The sequence below is a fragment of the Populus nigra genome, chromosome 3, assembly GCF_951802175.1.
Source record: "Populus nigra chromosome 3, ddPopNigr1.1, whole genome shotgun sequence".
NCBI classification, from domain to species: domain Eukaryota; kingdom Viridiplantae; phylum Streptophyta; class Magnoliopsida; order Malpighiales; family Salicaceae; genus Populus; species Populus nigra.
The window spans coordinates 22247883-22272472 of record NC_084854.1 but is presented as its reverse complement, the minus strand read 5'-3'; the positions used below and the strand labels follow the sequence as shown (position 1 = coordinate 22272472).

General features: G+C 33.4%; 2 protein-coding genes across 3 annotated transcripts; one reads left to right on the top strand and one right to left on the bottom strand.

Annotated features, from left to right (window-relative positions):
• Positions 1-4359: 4359 nt before the first annotated feature.
• Positions 4360-13254, bottom strand: LOC133689113 (uncharacterized). The gene is made up of 6 exons (XM_062108859.1): positions 12907-13254; positions 12381-12467; positions 8926-9108; positions 8745-8831; positions 8594-8665; positions 4360-6622 (listed from the first exon to the last, which is right to left on the bottom strand). The coding sequence occupies exons 1-6, from the start codon at positions 13117-13119 to the stop codon at positions 4676-4678; spliced, it is 2589 nt and encodes an 862-aa protein (XP_061964843.1). The 5' UTR covers positions 13120-13254; the 3' UTR covers positions 4360-4675.
• Positions 13255-20820: 7566 nt separating this feature from the next.
• On the top strand, positions 20821-24285 carry LOC133688529 (probable galactinol--sucrose galactosyltransferase 6). 2 transcript variants are annotated; one of them, XM_062108031.1, is made up of 6 exons: positions 20821-21054; positions 21172-21214; positions 21330-22714; positions 22812-23021; positions 23139-23273; positions 23417-24285. In XM_062108031.1, exons 1-6 carry the CDS (start codon positions 20912-20914, stop codon positions 24102-24104), a joined length of 2604 nt encoding a protein of 867 aa, XP_061964015.1. In that variant the 5' UTR covers positions 20821-20911; the 3' UTR covers positions 24105-24285. The 2 variants fall into 2 exon arrangements, with proteins under 2 accessions (XP_061964015.1, XP_061964016.1); XM_062108032.1 differs by having other exon boundaries at positions 20920-21054; positions 21165-21214.
• The last annotated feature ends 305 nt before the right edge of the window (positions 24286-24590 follow it).

Sequence of the window (24590 nt, the reverse complement as noted above, 5' to 3'; positions counted from 1 at the left end):
ATATAAAGAAATTATATATATATATATATATATATATATATATATATATATAGTTTAAAAAATTCAATTCCAAATAAAAATTTATATACATATATATAATTAAATAAATCAAGAACTATGTATACAAATAAATAAATAAAAAATCATTAATGATACATAAAAACAAAAATTAAAAAATTAAGAGATGGGTATATATTAAGATATTTAATTTTAAAAGACAGGATATTCATCTGGTTGTATTTGTTAAATTTATTTATAAAAATATTTTTTTATTTAAGCAAACGATAATAAAAATAGAGACAAATTAAATTTATTGAATAACATAAAAGTAGAAAAAAATATCATGTAAGGCTACATATATATATTAGAAGTATTATCTAAAAATAAATTTTTTTATTTTAAAAAATAAAGTTCATCCATACAAAAGGAAAAAATATATAAATAAATCAGAAAAACTCTTCAAATTTAAATATATAACTAAAAAATTAATTATCATTTAAAATAGGCTCTTCAAACAAAATGGAAAATAGAAAGGGTACTAATTTAAATATAAATTAAAAAAAATTAGAGAAAAAACCATAAAATAAGAATCATTAATTTTTTTTAAAAAAAAAGAAGCAAAGGTCTTGCGTTGTTGGGCTTTGCAAGCTAGCTAGCCCACCTGGCCTATTTTGTCAGGGTCCACACTTAGGTCTGCCCTAGCAAGCTCGGACAATTGGGTTCTTAATTATTTTTTTTTCAATCCCAAATTATTTTGAAAAAAAAAATCAACCGACGCGACGTTTGATTTGCCTAAATTTTAGCCACTACGATAGATGAAAAATCAGGGTTTAAGTTTCTTTTACCTAAAAACCTATTTTCAACTCATTTTTGACTCAATGTGAGCATATAGTGTTCTTGAGGTTTATTAGACTCGAATTGATGATTTTTAGGAAGTAAACTCAGGATCTGACCAGTTGAACTATACCCCTTATAGTTTAGTAATACTTAATATTTTTTTTATTAACATAGGTATTTAGATCAGCTTGTACATACCTCAACTAATCTCATAAATTTTAAAATTAATAATTATATAAATTTCTAGTTACTCCTAACTCCTAAGTTTAATACTTAATGGGTGTCGCATATGTCGATGATACAGACTCTGAGTCTATTCAATTTCCTCTCACAGTAATGCAACCTAACTTCACGATGGAGAAAGGTGTGGGGATATCCATGACAGTGTTGCTCTTAACGTTGAATGACAGACTTGAAATCAACATATCTTACAATTATACGATTTAGGTTTTTTTATGACAAGGATAAGGAATATTTTCAAGTCAATACATATAATAAAATTTTCTATATATTAATTTTAAGGTTAACTCAAAAAATCAAGAAAGAAAGATAGTAGGACTTCAATTTTAGTTAAAAATCAAGGGATCAAGAGAAATTACCAGGTTAATTTTTCAAAGTTATATAATTCATGAATGAGTCTAGAATGTCTACATTAGTGAAATTGTAATTTAGTTAAATTATTAAATTTAAGTTAAACAATAAAAGAAACTACAAATTTAAATTTAATAGTTTGTGTTTGCTGATCTCGGCATTTACTAACCGGGGGCATAATCAATTACTATTTGTTTTTGTGTTTGAAAAAACTTTTAAATAAATTAAAAATTTTATGTTAAAATAAATTTTATAAAATAAAAAAATATTATTTTAATATATTTTCAAATAAAAAATATTTAAAAAAACAATTCTTTAAACCACCACTTACCCTAAATGATGGCACAATATAGGAAGCAACATTTTAAAGCAATGCACTTGAACTTAATTTGTCTTTTTTTTTTCCTCTCCAAATAAACATATGGTATCTATTGGTGGGGCTCCTATCCTGAAACCTGGAGATGCCTTGGTGTATTCTAATTTTATTTTTCAATTGGGTTCCGAATATATCTTTTCTTCTCAGTTAGCTCTCTCCATCTAAATGATCTGTTAATGTTTTCCATCCGAATTGCTTGTGTTAAGCAATAAATGACAGTGGTTTTTTAAGAAAACCAGCTTTTTTATTTAAAAAAAATGGTGATTTTAGATGGAAGGACTCAATTGAAGTTTTTTTTATAGAATGGAGACCCAATTGATGAGAGTTGGCTTATGATTGGAGGGTTATCTTTTAGGAAAAAAAAAAACAAGAAGAAGAAGGCAAAGTTACTTGTTAGTTATTAATATGTTTTACTTTCATATGAGTGAAAAGGTAATGTATCTGGAGCGTTCAGTAATCTCTCATTTGGGACTTGTAAGTGCAGGAAAGAAGGGAGTAAGGTATTTTTATTTGCCGAAAAGTAATTGTTTTTTTAAAGTGAATTTCAAGAAAGTAAATTATTTTTTAATGTTCGGTAGTGTAATGAAAAATAAGTTGGAAAATATTTTCTTGTGTTTGGTTATATCATGGAAAATAAGCTGAAAAATAACTTATTAATGTTTTATTTTTTTCAAGATTATTAAAATAATGAGAAACAAATCTTACAAGTAATTTTTGTCTAATATAATTTTCGTCTAATATATTTGAAAGGTTAATGAGGAACAAGTCATGAATTTGAAAGGTTAAGCCAGGTTGATCTGGGTCAATCCAATATATTTTCGTCTAATATTATTTTTTAAAAAAATATGTCATCTTGAATTTTTTTTAGTCAAACTATATATTTATCAGTCGTCTAAGTTGTCTTTGGACTCATTTAGTCGATTGGGTCATATCGGTTCAGCTCCAACTTTTTTACTTGTGTTTGAAATTTAAATTGAATAATTTCAAGTTAGTTTATATTTGGATTTGAGTTGAAATTATGTATGTTGAATTAATATTTTGAATATATATATATAGTACAACTTCGAAACGGCACGTCGAAATATTCCATAACTGAAACGTATCCTTTCACTTGAAAAGCTGAAACACCAACCGAAACGGAATTGACAAACTTGGTTGGTGCTTGCGTAGTACACACTAGGGAGTGGACGGCCCCCGAGTCGTCCAAGCGATGCCTGCAGGGCTATCTAGCTACTAAATATCACCTTCCATTGCAGTATTTGAAAGGTCTTAGCGCTCCCGACACGATAGGGTGGCATGTGCCCAAAACGCTTCTTGAGTTTGGCGTCAACAACCTTTTCTTTTCCTCCCTTTTTTAAACTAGTGTTTTCTTATTTTTTACCCCTTTTTTTTAGTTTTGCTTTCTTATTTTTTGTAATTTGTCTTCTATGATGTTAGCTCCGGATTCATGACTACAATCACTAGTTTTAAAGATTAATGCAAGTTACTTTTTTTAATTGATTTATTTCAATTCCATCCTTTAAGCTTTTTTCTTACTTTTTTTTATGAAATTATTTCAATGTTCTGTCCATGATTACGAGTTTATGAGCTCATCTTGTTTAATAGGGTTTTTTTCGTTTTTTAAATTAGCTTTTTATAGTTTCACAAGATAATCTGGATAGATTAAGGTCTGACTCTTCTTATTTTTTTTGTTATTATATTTTTTTTAATTTATATTATTTAAATTATTAATTGAACGAATAACTTGAATAATAAATTATTTTTCCCTAATATTTTTTTAATGTCAAAAAAAATTTTCGGCGGACAACAAATCTAGTTTTATCCTATAAATATGACTCCCTCCATTATTTTCTACGAGATTTGATCGATTCACAGAATAAATCAACGCTACATGTTCTTTTTGTTTACGGTGTGGAGCTTCGACGGAATCGATCGAACCCAGTGACAGCTTAACCTAATTTTACAGTTTATCAATCAATCAAATTGTGGTAACATGAGATAATTCGAGGTTTATACCCCTTGTTTGTGGCAAGAAGAGCAGAGAACAAAACGGGGGCAAAATGGAAAATGGTAAAAAGCACCAACTACAACCATAGCACCTGTAACATTGAAGCTGATTTGATATTAATCAAAATAACATTTTTTATTAATTTTTATAAATTATTTTTAATATTAATGCATTAAAATGATTAAAAAAACATTAAACAAAAAAAATTAATTTTTTAAAAAACATTGTTTAAAACTTGTTTCTTAACATGGTAGTTTTACAATATTGTTTTCAAAAAAATTAGATTTTTCTTTTCTTTTCAAATTATTTTTTTATGATTTTTTAACATTTTTGATATACTACTATTAAAAATAAATTTAAAAATAAAAAACATAAATTATTTCAGAACATTTCAATATAAATTCCAATATAAAATAAACAATTACTATTATAATATTAAACATACTCTTAAAAGATGATTAATCATCACTCTTAAAATGGCAGTCTTAGAAGAGATTAATCCTTTATTTTCCACCATACCATGCAGCAATTACACGAACAACAGATAGCAATCAAAAACCATATCGCATTGCTTGAATGACAAACATCATGGAAATCTGAAAGAAATTGATGAATAATTCCTTTTTTCTGTTTTTGGTCTTGAAGAGCACAATATAAATTTTAAAGGTGGGCACCCCACTCTCCCCAAAACACTCGGCCGCACCAATTAATGAACCCTAGATATCAAAAAATGAACAGAAAACTTATTCTCTGAATCGAACTATATATATGTTACAGATCCTATTAAAGGATTGCTCATCTACCTGCTAACTAGAACTGCGAAGGGGGCCAGACAAGAAGAAAAAAAACCAATGTTACAGCCGTCAACACTTACTCAATTGTACACCGCTCGGGAGGAATCTCACTCGGCTACATTGTTTTAACTTGCCGATCGCTGCTTGTGAGTTACTGAGCATAAGATCAACATAAACTGCCGTCAGAGTGGCTTGTGGATGATTAGGCACAAGGGATAATGCTTGTGTCACAAAATGGTGGGCCCGCTCAAGATCACCCTGTGCTGCACACAGGACTGCAAAATTTGTGTAAAGGGTTCCACGTGCCTCTTCTGGATTGAGGAACACAATACCTTGTGATTCTTCAGGGGAAGAATTCTTCGTAGCAACTGACCCTCCATTCATCTCTTCATAATCAAAAGCTTTTTCCACTCTCCATTGCTCGAAGTCTTCCTGGCTAAAAGGCAACTCCACATTATTTCCTCCAGACAAGTAAATTGACAAATGCTCAGCAGCTTCCTTGGGCTTGTTCAGCATGCAGAGGGCCTCAGCTGCATACAAATGACCCAGAAAAATATAAATTCTCGAACATACTGGAAGTTCCAAAAGAGACCTTGCAGTTGACAAGGCCTTCTCAGGATTTTCCAATTCCAACTCTACGTATGCCAAGTTAGCGAGAAGTGCTTGCTTGAGCAACTGATTTTCTCTCCTGCGAATATCTTCATGGAAAGAGATCGAGTTCTGCATGATCTCCTGACTTGTCCCACCCTTCTGTTCTTTTGCATCCCCATTTGCATTAACCTGACCCAGGCCTCCAGTTGATGTTTTGGAATCAAAGCCAGTTAAATTCTTGTGGTTTGAACTCTTCATAGATCCTGCTTCGCTCATTTCATTTTCATCCAAGGATAAATTAGAAGGCAAGCCAGGCTTCAAATGATTTAATCCAGAGTAATCCAGCAAATGCAGAGCATTGAGGAGACACTGCCGAGCAAGGGGAACAGAGAGCTTCAGTTGGCCGTCACTACCCGAAAACATATCTTCCTTTTCAACAGAATCCACATACCCGTTTCTTGAAATCCCATTTTCAATTGCAAGATGCCTCCACTTTCCCTTTCCAAAAACATGAACTGTAACATCTGACTTGTCCGATAGAACTCGACTAGCTTCTAGAAGACCCCTCTCCAAAGCCACCAGACAGCATTCAGCAAGTCGGAGCCACAATAAAGGCCGGTTGTAGAAAACTAAACTTGCCTTTTCAAAACAGCGAGCAGCCAGTAAGGGTTTCCCACAAGCCAAGTGCTGCACTCCACAATTATATACAATGAGGAGAGATTTGTCCTGTAAGAAAGTTAACAACTTCCACGGCTTGTCCTTCTGAAGAGATGAACTACTACTCAGTGCCTTGGAAAAGAGCACAGACGCTGTATGGTATTTCCCAAGCTGATAGTAGATGCACCCAAGGTTGTTGAACATGCTAGAAATCCCCATCTCCGTCCGATTACTTGCTGCCATTAACAACTTGATGGCCTTACGGTGGTTACTACGAGCATATTCAAGCTGAGATTTCAAGAGGAGAGCCATGGGTGAGTCCCTTACACGTGCAATGTTGATAGCAAGCTTGACTTCACGCTTTGCTTGTTTCAAATTCCTGGTGAGAAGTAGAAATTGAACCTTGTAAAGATGCAACTTAAGCTTCATTTCGGAAGGAGAAAAGGACCTATCAATCGGGGTCCTTGAAATATCAGTTGAAAATGAAAGACCCGCAGGCCTTGCTAAGTCTTGCCCACTTATGTCTAGTGAGAACATCGATTCATACTCAAGTGTCTCATCTGATAAAGATAGAGTTCTCGATAAAGACTTTTCCAAAGCATTCTCACTAGAAGCTAAATCTGAATTAGCATCCATCCCTGATGAACTGCTAGGAACAGACAAAGATTTTGCAACAAGATTTGCAGATTGTTGCTGTGCTGTGTTCCCATTCTCACTTTGACCCACACCACCAAAGCCAAAAGCTTTTTCTAGATATAATAAAACATCCTGAAAATGGTGAAGAAGTTACAAGTCAATAAAGAATGCCTAGTTTAAGAGCTTTTCAACTGCCAATAACTCAAACAACACATTGCAGTACAAACAAACAACAAAGGCCATTTTTGTTGTGAAGGCAGAAAAGCCACATACTGGATTGCAATTGTAATGCATGGCTTCCAATAGTCTCCACTGAAATTACTATAGAAAACACCAATAAAACAAAGACTCCATTACAAATTACAATATAATGCAAGGTTTAGGGTTTTCAATCACAAGTACCAGAAATTTAAGATCATCTTGAGTGAAAAACATGGCACCAGAATGTAGCAGAAATAATGGGCCCATGCTGAGGGGCTTAACTTAATCATCATATTCAAACAGAGTCACCTATGAAAGAAAATTAAAGAATGCTTTACCTAAACAACTGCAATTCAAGATTATGATTGATGAAAACCAAATTATAATATACCATCATCCTTCATTTCTTTCATTGACATCATTCACCACACAGCTCTTTTCTTTATTTGGGGTCTTTATAAGATCATTTCACCAGTTTGAGTAGGATCACATTCTTTACTATATTATAGGCTATTGAGCCTCCTCCAGCGGCCTCAAAGAAAGATTTTGAAGAGGGCACAAGCTAACTTAGCTATTGAACTCCTACCACGCCTAGGATGAGAGGGCTCAAGGAAAGGGGAAGTACCTTCCTGGTTGTATAGCCCAACCATTGAAACTGATTTTATTTGAAGCCTATTAAGAGAGAGACCTATTTAGCCAATGCTGAGGTTTGAGGCCTGAGGTCAGGAGTTTAGAAGACACACAAGTGGGGTTAGACTTTGATAGAAAAGAAACTTAATGCATATTGAAGTCTAACCCCACTTGTGTTTCTCGGCTAAATAGGTCTCTCTCATAGTTGTCACTTTGCTCGTTGGCATTTCTTTTAACATATCAGAGGAACTCCAAAAGAAGTGCCCAAAAACTTATTTCCTAATACCATAAGTTAAAGATTGGTACAAAATGGTTCAAATTGAGGGTGAAAAATTGAGTTGGTATGAAAAAGATTCTTTTAATATAAAGAAAAAGATATCATTTGGAAATTTGCACAAACTGTCAGAAGCAAAGAATCAAGGTAGCTAATACTGAGAGGTTCAGATAACCAGCAGTGACTAGTATGTGCTTTTGAGGAAGTTTACTTCAAGGAGTTATACAATGCAGAGAATGTAATTGTCGCCAATGGATGAAGTAAAAAGTGCAGCCACAGGGAAATTAATTTACTGTTTTCTCTTTTTAAAGATTGTCAAAACCTAGTGCACTGGATCAGTTCATATAAACACCAAAGGAGGGAGTCTTAGATCTAATTTATTTTTTGAAACAAACATGCAGCATTTCAAAATGTAGTCATGTTGATAATGTGCTCAAGCTCACACCAAAAGGAAGCTTCAGTAAGCAGAAATAGAACATGGAGAGTGGTGGTGTTTGACAAGGAGTATTCGTGTGCAAGGCATGTACACTTTTGAAGAGGTGGAACTTCCAATGCAGAGGTTAGGCAATTATTCAAGACATGGATGGCTTCTTCTCTGTTAATTTTCTTTCCTCGTTTGAATTTCTTTAGACAAATTTCAGTAGCTAGAATTGTGATTTTTTCTTTTCTTTTCTTTTTCTCTAAGAACATTTGTGGTCTACTCTCTCAGCACTTGGCTGGTGTAATGACACTCCTTTGTGATTTATTTTTAAGAACTGCTATATATCAATATTTCAATATGTCCAGTCCATATTGTCACTATTGCATATACAGTTCTTTAATTGAGAATCTCTACAAACATGCAGCAGCATTCTGTTCTCAACATACAATCACCAAGATTGAGAAATTGAAGCAAAAAAACATGATATTAAGACCACAATGTCATCTATGAAGCAACTATGATGGGTATTGCAATACATTAATGAACATATTTAAGCATTAATTTAGTCAGCACGTACAGCAGATTTAGATGCATCCTGGCAGGCAAGAGCAACATCTAGCAACAGAAGGCAAACATGAAGAGCAGTTCTCTGCACATATAAAGTAAAGTATCAGAACACAAGGAAACAACAAAGGGAGAGAAATAATTATAGCTTAACAAAAATATACCTCCTCTATAGGTTCAATATTGTGATACAAAGGTTCTAGAACTGATAATGCCTTTGAATATTCGTGAAGATGATACCAAATTATCGCCTATAAGAGACAAATTAACATATCACTCAAGATTGCAAAGAAAAGTCAATAGCAATCCATAGTTCAACCACAGATATATATCAATAGAGCCTACAATATTTAGCCTTGCTACTGTAGGATCAAATTCATCCATGTAAACAACAGATGTGCTGTTTGTCGCCGATGCTTGGAGTGTCATTGCACCACTTCCTTTAGACCCTGAAATAACTTTATTCCCAAGATTGCCAACAGTCTCCACCTGCTCTCCTGAAGTGTGAGCAAGCTCTTTGCTTTTCCTCTGAACCAACACCAGCAAATGAGACGACAGAAAATGTCACAATATGAAAGAAATCCAAACCCCCCAAAAGGAACTAAAACATGGTGCAGCAAACCTTTCCACACAACTAACAAAATTCTCTAACAGAATGTCTATGCTTCATTCAGTAGCTGCATGATAGTAAATAAAAAAGTGAAGATATAATGAAAGACTCCAAAATGAGATTTAAGAACTATAACAAATTTGTACATTCATTATGTGGACCCACTAGAAAACCTTTTACACCATTCAGCATTATATTTATCATCCACATTTTGACCGCCATGTACTTTGTTGCTACCTTTGACTCATCGTTTATGATCCATCAAAGGAGAATAACCACACAGGAACTTCTTAAATGGTAATATCAGGTCAATTCAGTAAGTGGTCATTATAGCAGTGTAGTCATCATAGCAGAGTATCATACATAATAATTATATCAACAAGATAGAACTCCCCTGCAAATCCTATTCATGGATGCAGGCCACCAGGATTGTCATGAAGACTGAAGAAACTATGGAAAAGAATTACAAGTAGAGAAATCATCAAAATGGAATTATGTTCAATAAAAAATTCAATTATGTTGTGCAACCCTCAAGAACAGTCATGGAAAGGTTGCTCAGGACCACAACATTGGACAGAATCTAAAAAGAGGGCATGGATACAGGAATACAACAGCCAATTAAGGGATAACTTGTGAGGAAAAGATGTTTATTGGAGAACTTTTGATAAAAATGTGGAAAGCAATAACAAGTGGTTTTGAAACAGTACATAAAAATGAGGAGGGGGGCTAATTGAGAAGTTAGAGCTTTCTTTCACTTATGACTCGGTACTGTTAACATTCCATCCCATGAAAACATAATCCATTTGATTATCTTTTAAAATGAATGAAACAAAAGTAAAATAAACTGCTTCTCACAAGAAAGAGATTAAAGGAACTTGTGCAATAATTATGATGTTATACCAAGGAAGGGGCAAATCCCTCAACACAAATCAGTCACTTGGGTGTGAACATTATAGAACAGATAAGATGGAGAAATTACAAATGAATAAAAAAACCAAGAACCAGGCAGCAGCATTGAGAAGAGAGAAGCAACCAGCTTTTAGACAATATCTACTGAAGGCATCATATGAGTGAAAATGGCAAGATGCATAAAACAGTTGGTGATAAAATTTCTAGAAAACTAACCTTTAAAGAAATTCTAATAGTAGAATGAAGATATGCAGAAAACAAACTTGGATAAAAGGGAATGGTATCCAGATGTCAACATGATGATGCATATCAAAAAAGGTAAGCTGCCTAAGAAAGAAACTATGAGGAAACTAAAGATTCTAGATTGTAGAGTTAAAATTCATAGAAGAGGTTTGAAAAAGGCTAAATACATGAAGAAGAGGAGAAAGAAACTTTTTCAACATTTTTTGATACTAGTCTAGCAGCAATATATATAAAAGTTTGAAATTCCTGAAGGGAGGTGAAGTGGGAATTACTTTAGCTATAAAACATTGGAGACAAAGAAAATACCGATGAATAGATAGGGATAACTTACTCTTAGATGGACAGAAAAGGATCACTATGAATTCCTATCTATAGAAAAAAAAAATATGAGATAGCCAAAGTTGTAAAAACCATTAAGTATTGAATTTTATATTATGAAGCCTTAGAAAACAGAATGGGCACATATTAAGGTGTGGAAGCATCAGATTCATAAACCAATTAAGGTCTGACTCAGGAAATTGAATATGGAGGCTATCCTTCTCATATAAATATTAATGAGAAAACTCAAAAGATACAAATAAACACCATATGTTATTACCACTCTAAACAACGCATTTGATAGATTATCGATGACACGGCTCAATGACAAGTGTTCAAGGAGGAGGGAATTTTAATTCAATATATATGTCTGATAAAGATAGTGCTGTACAGTTTTAGCCTAGGCATAGCAGAAAAAAAGTAACACATGCATTGCAACTTTCACAGTGCTAGGATAGAGAAGAATGTCCTGATATGTTGGGTAGAACAAAGGAGCTTCAATGTAATTCTTAATTTGGCACTACAGCAAAGGAGGACATAAGATATGATTAGTGACATGAGTACCACGTGATAGTAAGATTCATTATTAGAAAAAATTCTTTCAAATCACAGCTAGACTAGCTATCTGTATGATACTAAGTGCTGGAATGAAGCTGCATGTGAATAAAATAAACATAGATAAGATAACAATATTGAAACAGATGAATAGAAAAGGGGCTGGATTTCTAACTCAAGAACTAATTTTATCATGAAAACAGAAAATTGAATAAGACAAGTACATTCATAGGAAGCTGGTGATAACAAAGATGAATGTTAGGAGGTGATTTGAGATCTTTTAGCTATGTCAAACATGAATTTTTGATGTACCGGTGCAGAATAGTGATTGATTCAAATGGTAGGAGCTAAGAAGAGGGAGGTATCGAAAAATAAAATGGGTTGGAATGGATTCTTTTAGTATCCATACCAGCTCAAGGAAAATTCCAAACACAGCATAGTAGGGAAAACATCCACGTGGTACATTGTAAATAGATTGAAACAGATACTGAAATGGGTATTATGAGATGGTAATTCATTCCCAAAAAATCTATCTATACATCGATGCAAACATGATTAGGATTCAAGTAAGCAATTCCAGGATCTTTTTCAATGGAATAGAAATACAATCTAGTAAATACATTACTGAGTTAACAGCTTTCCAACTTACATATGGCAGGATAGAAGACCAGATATAGCTCAAGAAATCAACAGAAACAAACAATGACATTATGATACTAACACAAGACTGAAATGACAGACCAAATTACTCCATTGAATTTCAATACAATAAAATATGCACAGGTAAATTATCAAAGAAATAGCTATCATATAAAACTATCCAATGCCCACAACTCCAAGTGTGCCTCAGGGATGACCTCTGCAATACTGAACACTTGTGGGATTATACCCATGATTGCTACTGTGAAAGCAGGAACAGATTCTTATGACTGTACATAGCATCCTTTCACAATGAACTAAATGTATAGACTGCAGCACCACTAGAAATCTCTTGCTCTCAAAATCTAACATGTAAAATTCAATTCAGCAACATAATTTTTCCCTTTTGAAACCACTATCCTCTGGTAATTAAATAACAAACCCATCTTCACACAGAGCCAAAACCAAACTAGTAGCACCCACTCCCTCCAGCCAATATTACAAAAACATAACAAAAATAACATACCTCAATGTTATTAAGCACTTCAAGCAACTTCTTCGGATCTGGATAACCATCCCTACAATACTCCGCAATAGCAATATTATGAAGTACCTAATAAAGCATAACCCAGAGATTACAAACTTAAAAGGAACAAGAAAAAACGAAAAGAAGAGAAAATTTCCACATCAATTACATATTCCAAATACCCTAACACATTGCTTAACTTCAGCACTCGTGTGCCCGCCGAGATACTGTCCTTAAATTTGAACTAACTAAATAAAGTGCAAAATTAAGCTTTTCAAGTTAATTAACTAACTTAATCTAAAAAAAAACTAAAAAATAAAAAGTTGCAACTAAATTAAGTGAGTTAATAATTAACTAATTTAATCTAAAAAATATTAAAATTAAAAAGCAGCAACTCAATTAAGTGAGTTAAATCACAAAATTAACAGTCCATTACAACATTTTACTCGAAGTTAACCTAATTTTTAATCAAATAAAATCCGACAAAAAAAATTAAGTGACTTTGTATTATTTGTGAAATTATCACCTTTGGATCGTCTTCCTTTTTCTGCTTTAGCTGATACAAAACCTCGAGGCACTCATTGAACCGGCGAGAGTTAAAGTGTAACCAAGCGTCTTTGGCAAGCGCGGCAGTGACGGAAAGGATAGGGTCCTCTTCTCCTCCTCCACCGCCGGTGATGGTGCCGCTGCCGCCGCTCGATGAGACGTCTCGGTTCGATGTCGAATCTCGTGCGTCCATGATCAGATCCAAAAAAAACCTAACGGTCACGATTTGAGTGTTTTTTTTGGTTTATTTGAACTCTCGCTATCTAATCTAAACTATCTATGTGTAATTGTGACTGAACCGTATGGAAATGTAAAAACCCCTAACTTATGGAAATTGAGATTTTTTATAAAAAAAAAAAAAAAAAGGAGGAAGTTTTTGTTTTTGTTTTTGGGAGTGTTGAAAATACAGAAAGGGCCCTAGGGTTTTTGGGAATTTGCAGAGAAGGACAGTTAGCGAAGAGGGAGAGAACTCAAATGTGAGATAAGGATAGAAAGAGGAAAGTACTTACAATTTTTATTTTTATTTTTTCTAGATTGAGGTTAAAAAATGGGTTTTTGAGTAAACGAGTTTTAATTGGGTATTTTAGTGGAGCACGATTGATTTTGTTTTTGATTTTGTGTTTTTGTTGTTTTGATTTATTTTTTTGGTTAAGTTATGTTTTAGTCCCTATTGATGATTCAACAATGCTTCATTTTAGCTCTTACAATGTTTGAATTTTTCAATAATAATAACAAAAAATTTGTTATGGAGCAGCAAGTCAACATAAAAATATAAAATATTATGAACTGAACAATATATTTTTTTAAAGAACATGGCAAACTAAGAAAATATTTAAGTCATAGGAGACTCACTAAAATTTATTTTATTTTGAAAATATTTTTCTGTTTTAATTTCTCTTTTTCCTCCTCTTTTGCTTCTTTGGTAAAAATTCAAAGAATAAAAGTGGAAAAAAAATACCGAGTGGAAAAATCCCAAAAAAGGGTCTTGCTAGCTGCTTGCTAATTTAACAACAATGATCATATTGAAACGTTTTGAGAATTATGAGATTTATATGAAAGGTTTTAAACTATATTCATTAAAGTTGAACATTGTAGAATCTATAAGGATTAGAATGAAGTTTGCCATTTTTGTAAATAACTGCTTAATAAGGAATGAGGTATGGGCAAGATTGGCTTTATGGTATGGGCTATTTTAGGGTTGGATTGGACTAGTTTTTAGAGGGATGGTTCAAACTTCAAAGGCGTGTAAACTTTTAATGGGCAAGGGAGAGTAATGGATGATTTTGGCAGGGAATGTTCTCCCAACTTCAGACTAGAACTGTTATTTTGAGACTGTTTTCAAAAGAAGTAAAAGGCTTCACAATTTGTCCAGTGAAATTTGTCATCTGTGCTAATCTTTTATAGCATGCGCTAGTGTAGTTTCCTTGCCTGATGAGAAAGGAGGGGAAGCAATTTTGCATATTCAAAAATAAAAAAAAAATAAAAATTATGTATTTAGTATTTTAATATAGAGTATTTTTCACTTAAAAATATATCAAAGTAATTTTTTTAATTTTTGATACCAGTACATTAAAATTATTGAAAACACTAAAAAAATATCAATTCCAAACATAAAAATAAACGATAGCAAAATTCAAGATTTGGTGTAGCTTTGAAAATTATAGAATTTGCAATGAAAAAGGTGGAGTTGGTTAATTTGGAGATTCAATGCTCGCATTTAGGGTAGGAAAAAAAATATTAATCATCAAGAAAAAAAAATTTACATGAATTGTTGGATGATAATCTTTTAATGTGTATCATAGATCAGATATCATGCTTCTTGTCTTGGATGAGCAAGAAAGCATATTTATTAGAAGAGAAAAACAAACAAATTGAAGTAAAAGTTTTTTCTTTTTTTTTTTTCCTGTAAGAGTTTTTGTTGTTACAAGCAACCTGATTTGCTTTACAGCCATGGTTTTGTCTCTTGATGCGATCCAATCTCTCCTGGACATGGACCAACTTGGATCTGAGAAATGATCTAGTTATGGCATCAAGGTCTGAACAATAAAGCCCTGCTATGATTGGGCTACAGTGTTTCAGCCCGCATATTCTTCAGCTCTCCAGTCCCGAATTGAAGTACATATTATTTATATAAACAAGTTTTTTTTAAAAATATGCATTTAAATGATATTTTTAAATTTTTAAAAATTATTTTTAACATCATTATATTAAATGATTCAAAAACACGAATAAAATATAATTTTTTAAAAAAATAAAAAACAGGTCCTAGAACCGTGGTTAATTATCGCGACTGCTTGGCTGGTTGGCACAGTGAATCAGAAAATGTGATTGCATTGTTCCAATAAGCTAGATTCATGCAATGATTTCTCAAAAAAACCTCGAAGACATTCAGGTTAGTGAACGCAACATCAGTTTCATAGGAGTGGACTTGACCCCGCAGATAACAATAAAGTTTCTCACGATCTTGATTTTCCGCAAATAGTTTTTGGAAGCTCATCTGAAGGGTTGTGAGGAGAACCATTTGTGATTGCTGTCATAAACAGCAGTGGCATGGCTATGGGTCTGTTTGTTTTTGTGTTTCAAAAATATTTTTGATAAAATTTAAAATTTTTTATTTTTTTATTAACTTTAAATTAATATGTTTTTAGTGTTTTCAAATCATTTTGATGTGCTGATATCAAAAATAATTTTAAAAAAATAAAAAAACATCATTAATATACATTAGCATGATTTTTATACAAGCAGTTTTAACCGTGGTTTTGGTTATTTTTTAAAATATATTTTATTTAAAAATATATTATAATAATATTTTTTATTTTTAAAAAATTATTTTTGATTTGACATTTCAAAATAATTTGAAAATATAAAAAAAATCAAACTTTTAAATATGAATTTATGTCACATTGTTGTACTATTCTCCTGTACAATTTACACAGACAAGCATATGATACTTTGCTGTGCAAGCCTTACTTCCTTTTGGTCTAACTTTTTTTCTTTTGGAAACACAACCTATTAAAAAAAAAGAGATAAAAGACGTTGGAATTTTGCAGTACCTCTATATGTAAATTAATATGGATTGATAGAGTGAAATTATATTTTTTTATTATTTTATCATTGAGTAGAGAAAATTTAAGTCTTCAGCCTAGGGTTTTTGGTATTTTCTTCTGATTTAATGGTTGTTAAAATATTATTCGGGGATAAATACCATTGATTCATGTGAATAAAGTTCAAAAATGATGTTTTAATTTTTGATGAACAATATAGAACAATGCTTATCAATAATGCACTTCTGTCTTGGCGTACAATAAAACACCATTTGCTTTAGTTTTTTTTTCTTGTTAATGTTAATAAACACATTTGTTTAATTAATTATATGCATGATATCTTAATTTTATAATTTTTCCATTTTTATTATGAAATGTATAGTAAAATATTATAATTCTTTTATAGTTTATACAACTTTTATAGTTGTATTCAATATTCTACAAACGTATTTTTATTGTCATGATTATTTTAAAGTATAATAAATAAACATAAAAAAATATATATTATTTTCCACTGCTGGATGATTAATGAACTTTGCTACCGCGGACTCTATACCATTCTTTATATATAAATATAACAACTATCCAATTTGTTATATATATACACACACACTCGTTAATGACCTGCACTACATTATAGGCTCACTTTTTATTTTATTAAAAAGTTAGGGTTTGATGTTGGCAGGATCCAAGTTTATTTTGGATCCTGCACAGCAAATAACCTAAGTTATTTTGGAGGTTATTTTGGGTTTTGCAGAATGCGAGGGTTAAGAATAATTGAGTCTTGACATGCCTAAGCGCCACATATACGGTGGGGATGTCAAGCCTCCAGGCAAGCAGCCCAAGCATCGCGTGTGTACAGGGGTGTGTCCAGCCCCAGGCGACAACAAAGTGTCATGTGTTCCTATATGGTTTTTTTTCAATAGTAATAATAATTTTTTAAAATTTATTAATGATTATGATGATAATAGTAATAGTAATAATAATTTTTAGTTTTACCTTTAAATTAAATATATGGGTGTTTTTCAATATTAAAAATATTTTTTCTAATTATTTTATTAATAATATTAATTATTATAAAAATAATAATATTTATAACACAAAAGATAATATTAATGCTTTTGATTATAGTGAAAATAATAATATTTATAAGACAACTAATACTATTTTTAATTCCAAGAATATTTAGAACCCACATAATAATATTTTTTTTCTATTAAAAGTTTAAATTCTTATAAAAATAATAATATTCTAACACAAATAATAATATTTTGATATGAATACTTTGAATAATAGAAAAATAATAATATTTTTTATATGAATACTTTGTATTGTAAGAAAAATAATAATTACAACTTAAATTATAATATTTTTTATATTAATACTAAGAATTGTTGACTATTTTTTATAACACTACGCCGCGGACTCGCTTTTTATTTTTATATAAAATATAATATAAATAATAATATGTTTTCAATATTAATAATAATATTTTCTTTCAAATTTATTAACTATTTCATTAATAATATTAATTATTAAAAAAAATATTTCTAAAACAAACAATAATATTTAAAATTCTAAAACGTGGAATCTCGAGCCCAGCATGTCGACCCAAGCTCCAAGTGTCCCCAAGTGGGGCACATGCATGGCTAACTCTAGGCACAATCCAAGCGCCACGTGTGCGCTGGGATGCCCAGCCCCCAAGCAGGCATCTCAAGCGCCAAGGGTGTGCCCAACACTAAGACAGAAGCTCAAGCCCCACTTGTGCGCTTGATCTGCTAGCACATAGAGAGGCAACCTAAGCGTCACGTATGCATTGTAGGTGTTCAGCTCCCAGGCAAGAGCCCAAGCGCTACATGTGCGTAGCTCCAGAGGGCCTTCAACCCGACGCTTGGAACCTGCTAGCTGCAGCCTCACACATGCCCCCAACAAACAATGCAGTCCACGATGAATTCATTTATACTATATAGTAGCTCGCACTGTAGTGAATACTTATAAGTTTTAGTTTTTTTTATATATATATCAGGTTAGGTTCGTGGAACTCAAATAAACAGCCACATATTTTGAGAGGTAATAAATTTCCGGCTATAATATTGAAGGTTAGTACATCTTCAATGCGTGTAAATGGTTAGATATCTGGTTTTAATTACAATGAAATCTATTAGCTCATTAACAGCAAAGACCAACTGATACATTATTTCTCGAATTTATTAAGTTTCACATCATTATGAAGGAGAAAAAACAAAGGGGTGATCAATAGGAAATTGGTTGGGAAAGAGTTAAGTGAAGCCGTGAAGCAAGTAACCAGGAAAGAAGAAAACAAAGCTAGGCTTTCTTGCAGGACGGGGATTCGTCTCTTGACGTAAATAAACTTCCAAGAAAAGTGGCAGAAAATCAGAGATGAATCTATAATTTTCTCTTAACTTTAAAGTAATTGTGTTTAATTATAATGAGGTTGGAGTAGTTTCTAGCTAGTGACGCACATGGTGAGCTCTGGATAAAAGAGTAACCACCATGTGGCACTGTTAGGCAGCTCTGCAATTTCTTGTCTTTAGCCGTGGATGATCGAAGATGCTTTGGATTGTGTTCTTGAAAAACTGCAAAACTTTTCTGTCGATATTTAAGGTAACTATCTTGGTTGACTCTGTGCATTGGTTGACTTTTCTATTGATTTGCATTATTTGATGTACATAAGCTGTTAATTAATTCCCGGATTAGCGTATGATGCGACAATGAAGTGATGTTAATTTAGTTTTTTTTCCTCGTTAATTAGAGGTTTTCGTGTAATCTTGCTCGACTCATTAATTGATCGATCATTGATCGGATTTTATTTTTTTATTTGATAATAATAGCTTTTTTTTAATCAATTTATTATGATTAAGTTTTTATTCGTTTGATTTTAAAAATATATCTTCTACGTTAATTTTATGAATTCAAATAAAAATAATATTTTCTGAATGCTAACCCTTTATGAATCTTTCAGCATAAACTATGCTACTCCATCATTCTTTCAAAACTCAGAGTAGAATATATATATTATTTTTTTTTAATATGAGTGTTTAAATCAGTTTACGCTTATTTCGATTAATTTTACAAGTTCTGAAATTAACGACGATATAAACTTTCAGTAACTATCATATTAACAACCACATGCTTTGAATATAAAACTACAGGAAAAACAAATTCCTTGATTCCAAGCTATTACAATAAAGCCACCTACTATATGGTTGTCATATTTATATGCATGCATCATTGAATCCCAAATTGATGTATACATATACTAACAATTCAATCCATATCAAGACAGAATCAATAGATGCGTGTGACAGGATGCTCTTTAAAAGAGATCATAACACCTTCCACTCCCAGATTTTCCACGTGACAACAGCAGTGTATATTTCGGTTGTTTTTTTTAAAAAAATATATTAAAAAAATATATTTTTATTTATTAAAAATTATTTTTAATATTATTGTATTAAAATATTTGAAAATATTAAAAAAAATATCAATTTAAAATAAAAAATAAAATATTAAATATTTTTAAAATACAAAAACAAATATTCCCTTAGTCAAATCATAAGACCGTGGATCCCTTCCTGAGCTAACGTGGGTTATCAAATGATTGAACAGAAGTGCACTCATTCCTTTGCCTTGAACTTATAAGAAGTCTAATTTCAATATTTTAATTTGACCATGAGAATAAATTTACTCTAAATACAAGAAAATTAATGTGAATGTACGTAGCACCATATGCACGTTAACTTCTAGAAAAATTAGAATTTATTTCTTTGCCTTAAACTAAGGGATTAAATCGCTTAAGTATTACATGTGCTAAATGTTTGTCCTTTTCTTTTTGGCTTAATATCAAGGATGGATTCCCACAATTACTAATTTTTTTCTTTAAAGTTTTAAGTAAAGTATCTACGAGGTTACTGCGGTATAGCTTCAAGTTTTTTTTTAAAAAAAAATAAAATAAAACATGCTATTTTGAATTTCTTTAAAAAAAGTCAAATATAATTTTATTTAGACTTTGACCAGGAAAATTATGAATGATCGCGTCAATCTCTATCCTATTTAACATAAAAACTTGACTTGGATTAGATTTTAAATTGACTAGCCATCTAATTAGAATGTGTTTAATAACACTGAATTTAAACACTAATAAATTCACTAGGATGGACCGCCATGCAAGTAAATTTACCAAAATAAACTAACTCTAATATTTTAACATATTTTTACGCACGGTAGAATTAGTAAAATAAAATATCAAAATCCTCTCACGCATCAATGAATAGTCAAATATTTTGCGCGCACACAACAATCAACGTGCTTGGCCACAAAGCACGATAACTGTGGTCGTTTTTAACACTAATAACGTGGCAATTGAAATGGACAATTATTGAGAGGCTGGTTAAAACAAGCAAATTGTACCCACCGTCAGATGATCTCAGACCCTTTTACATCCACGTGGAGTGATCTTAATGACAGCTACAACTTGGCTTCCTTTCAAGAAAGAGACGCCAAAAAGCGAGTACGTGGACACAGATCAGCACTGATAATGGTTGAGGGTGCACTAAAAGAAACAAAAATAAACCCACACACGATACATTGTATTCTCCATGCACCCAAACCCTAACCACCACCTGTACATGCTCAAAACATTACACGTCAAGCTAAGAGCCGTAAATTCATAGAAAAAACGTGAACCTTGATGTGAAAGAATGAGAGTCCACGTTCTTAGAACCGGGTATGTGGACTGGTATTTCGTGGATCCTACGTGGCGGATAAATCTGCCGTTAGAATCTTAATAAGGTCTTATCTATACCGTTGGTAATAATTAAAGCTGCTTTTTGGCATTAAGAAATCCAAGAAAGAAGGATTCTAATCTCTTACAGAGACAATAAACCACAACAGAGACGAGGATCATAGGAGGAAAAGAAAATGTTGTCAAATTTTTGTTACAGTAATATCAATCCACAATCTTGTACTATAAATAGCAGACCTCATTTTCACTTACCTTCATCTTCGATCGGGATCTCTCCAAACTTCTGTAAAGCAAAAACCAAAAAAGCCTTCTGTTTCTGGTATTTATCCCTTTTCTTTTCCATGTTTATCCATTGTTTTTGCTATTCTTTTCTGTTTGGTTTCTGAGAAAATTTGAACAAAATTTGATACCCTTTTTCGTCTCTTGGAGTTTGTAGGTATTCTTCGAATTATAAAGCACTCTCTTTATTGGCATTTAAGGTAAATTCTTCGTCTTTTCTTTAGCTTCCCAATGCCCCATTATTTTTCTGTAATGTGTATTTATAGTAGTTTTGATTTTGATGTATCTCATTACTGTATGCGTTTATAATCGCAGAGAAGTGAAATTCCATTAAAACCTTTAAAAAAGGAAGACAGAAAGGAAGAGGAAAAGGAAGCAATGACGATCAAACCAGCGGTTCGTATTTCAGACGGGAAATTGATCGTTAAAGACCGGACAATATTAACTGGTGTGCCAGACAATGTGATATCAACATCCGGTTCAACTTCAGGTCCGGTGGAGGGAGTGTTTTTAGGTGCGGTGTTTGATCAAGAAAATAGTAGACACGTGACTTCTTTGGGCGCCTTACGTGATGTCCGGTTCATGGCTTGTTTCCGGTTCAAGCTGTGGTGGATGGCTCAGAAAATGGGGGATCAAGGGAGAGATATTCCTCTAGAGACACAGTTTTTATTAGTGGAAACTAAAGATGGGTCCCACCTTGAATCAGACGGTGGAGATGAAGATAATCAGGTTGTTTACACTGTTTTTCTGCCGTTGATTGAAGGGTCATTTAGGGCTTGTTTGCAGGGGAATGTTAGCGATGAGCTTGAACTCTGTTTGGAGAGTGGTGATGCAGAGACCAAAACGTCGTCGTTTACTCACACTTTGTTCATTCATGCCGGGACCGATCCGTTTAGGACAATAACGGAGGCTGTTAGAGCCGTTAAGTTGCATCTGAAGACTTTTCGTCAACGGCATGAGAAAAGATTGCCTGGAATTATTGATCATTTTGGTTGGTGTACCTGGGATGCCTTTTATCAAGAAGTGACTCAAGAAGGGGTAGAAGCTGGGCTACAAAGTCTAGCTTCTGGTGGTACCCCGCCAAAATTTGTGATCATTGATGATGGATGGCAATCAGTTGGTGGTGACCCAGAAGAGGAAACCAATGCTCAAGATGTGAAGAAACAAGATCAGCAACCGTTGCTTAGGTTGACCGGGATTAAAGAGAACGCAAAGTTCCAAAAGAAAGATGATCCAGCAGCGGGGATCAAGAGCATAGTGAACATAGCTAAAGAAAAATACGGGTTAAAATATGTGTATGTGTGGCATGCTATTACTGGTTATTGGGGTGGGGTCCGTCCAGGAGTTAAGGAGATGGAGGAATATGGGTCAATGATGAAGTATCCAATGGTGTCAAAGGGGGTGGTGGAGAATGAGCCCATATGGAAACACGATGCATTGGCATTGCAGGGATTAGGGTTGGTGAATCCAAAAAATGTGTACAGGTTTTATAATGAGTTGCATAGTTATTTGGCAGCAGCTGGTATCGATGGGGTTAAGGTGGATGTTCAATGTATTTTGGAGACACTTGGTGCTGGTTTAGGAGGAAGGGTTGAATTGACTAGGCAATATCATCAAGCCCTCGATGCTTCTGTTGCTAGGAACTTCCTTGATAATGGTTGCATTGCTTGCATGAGCCACAACACCGATGCCTTGTACTGGTAAGTTTCCTTTTCTTCTTTAGCTTGTTTTTGTTTTTGGCACGCTTGGGGCTTTTTCCTGATGTGATGTGGTGCGCATTGAAATGTCATGGCGCAGCTCCAAACAAACAGCAGTGGTGAGAGCATCAGATGATTTCTACCCGCGCGATCCAGTATCACACACCATTCATATAGCAGCAGTGGCATATAACAGTGTTTTCTTGGGAGAGTTCATGCAGCCTGATTGGGACATGTTCCATTCTCTACATGCAGCTGCAGAGTATCATGCTTCTGCTAGGGCTATTAGTGGTGGACCTATCTATGTCAGGTAATAAATCCTACACTTCATCATCTATCAAAATTACCATGTTAAATTAAGATATCATCAAATACTTTTGTGCTGTGTCATTTGCTAAATGTTTGTGGTAACATTTTTGATGAGCAGTGATGCACCTGGGAAGCACAACTTTGAGCTATTAAAGAAGGTGGTACTTCCCGATGGGTCTATTCTTCGAGCTCGTTTGCCTGGAAGGCCCACCTCTGACTGCTTGTTCTCTGACCCTGCCCGTGATGGAGTGAGGTAAGTCTTTTTCTTCTTGATAGTTTTGTCATCTAAGCTAGCTAGCATGATGAAAATATTTTCATCTGAATTTTAGCTAATTTCTTATCCTAGAAATGTTGCATTATGGGGATTTTTCTTAAACAGTTTTTCTTTGATTGCAGCTTATTGAAAATATGGAACATGAACAAGTTCACAGGGGTCCTAGGTGTCTACAATTGCCAAGGAGCAGCTTGGAGCAGCACCGAAAGAAAGAACGCTTTCCACCAAACCACAACTGAGGCCCTAACAGGCACAATTAGGGGCCGTGATGTTCACCTCGTTGCTGAAGCTGCCACGGACCCCAACTGGGATGGCAATTGTGCTTTCTATTGTCACCGGACAGGAGAGCTAATCACCCTCCCTTACAATGCAGCATTGCCAGTGTCACTCAAAGTCCTTGAGCATGACATATTCACTGTAACACCCATCAAGGTTTTAGCACCTGGGTTCAGTTTTGCACCCCTAGGGCTAATCAACATGTTCAATGCAGGTGGAGCCATTGAGGGGCTGAAGTATGAAGTGAAAGGTGGTGCTAAATTATCAGAGCTTGATGATGGATATAGGGGTGAAAGTAGTGGTGTGACTGAAGAGAGGGTGGGGAACTATAGCGATGAATTGGTAGGGAAAGTTTGCGTAGGGGTTAAAGGGTGTGGCAAGTTTGGTGCTTATTCGTCTGCTAAGCCAAAGAAGTGCATTGTAGACTCAAATGTGGTTGATTTTGTGTATGATTCGAATTCTGGGTTGGTTGGTTTTAACTTGAATAGCTTGCCTGAGGAGGGCAAACTTCATCTTGTTGAGATTGAGTTATAGGAAAATTCTATTAGAATAGAGTTAAGGGCTGCATAGGAGGTTTGGGTATTGGAGTATTTATTGTACTTGCATGTTTCCCTTTTAATTTTCTTCTCTATATAGTTTACTAGTTCATATAATCATGTGAGGAATTGAGGGGGAATGGTCAAATAAAAATTCTGCTATATGTCTGTTTAATCAATACTGTTTTGGCTAAGCTCAAATAACCTAGACTGTTGCAAAAATCCATCTCCATGCCATTTCATATAATCTGAATCATTGAAAATGGTGATGATCAACAAAAAAAACTAATGTTTCCTCCTTTTATTAATCAAACATAAACGAGAACAGCTGGAAACCAGAAAAGAAAGGGAATACACTTCAATTGTTTCCTTCAGTGAAGCATGATTCATGGGGTATTGATAATGAAACCCATTGATTAATCGTAAGATGATTGTAACACAATAACTTGAATCCAGTGGACCAAAACAAAGTGAGAGAAAACCA

Coding starts and splice junctions, on each gene's coding strand:
- LOC133688529 (XM_062108031.1), top strand. CDS start 20,912: ATGTTGTCAAATTTTTGTTACAGTAATATCAATCCACAATCTTGTACT. Junction 21,055..21,171: donor AAAAAAGCCTTCTGTTTCTG/GTATTTATCCCT, acceptor TGGAGTTTGTAG/GTATTCTTCGAATTATAAAG. Junction 21,215..21,329: donor TCTCTTTATTGGCATTTAAG/GTAAATTCTTCG, acceptor TTATAATCGCAG/AGAAGTGAAATTCCATTAAA.
- LOC133689113 (XM_062108859.1), bottom strand. CDS start 13,119: ATGGACGCACGAGATTCGACATCGAACCGAGACGTCTCATCGAGCGGC. Junction 12,468..12,906: donor AAAAGGAAGACGATCCAAAG/GTGATAATTTCA, acceptor ATGCTTTATTAG/GTACTTCATAATATTGCTAT. Junction 8,832..8,925: donor CAGTAGCAAGGCTAAATATT/GTAGGCTCTATT, acceptor TGTCTCTTATAG/GCGATAATTTGGTATCATCT.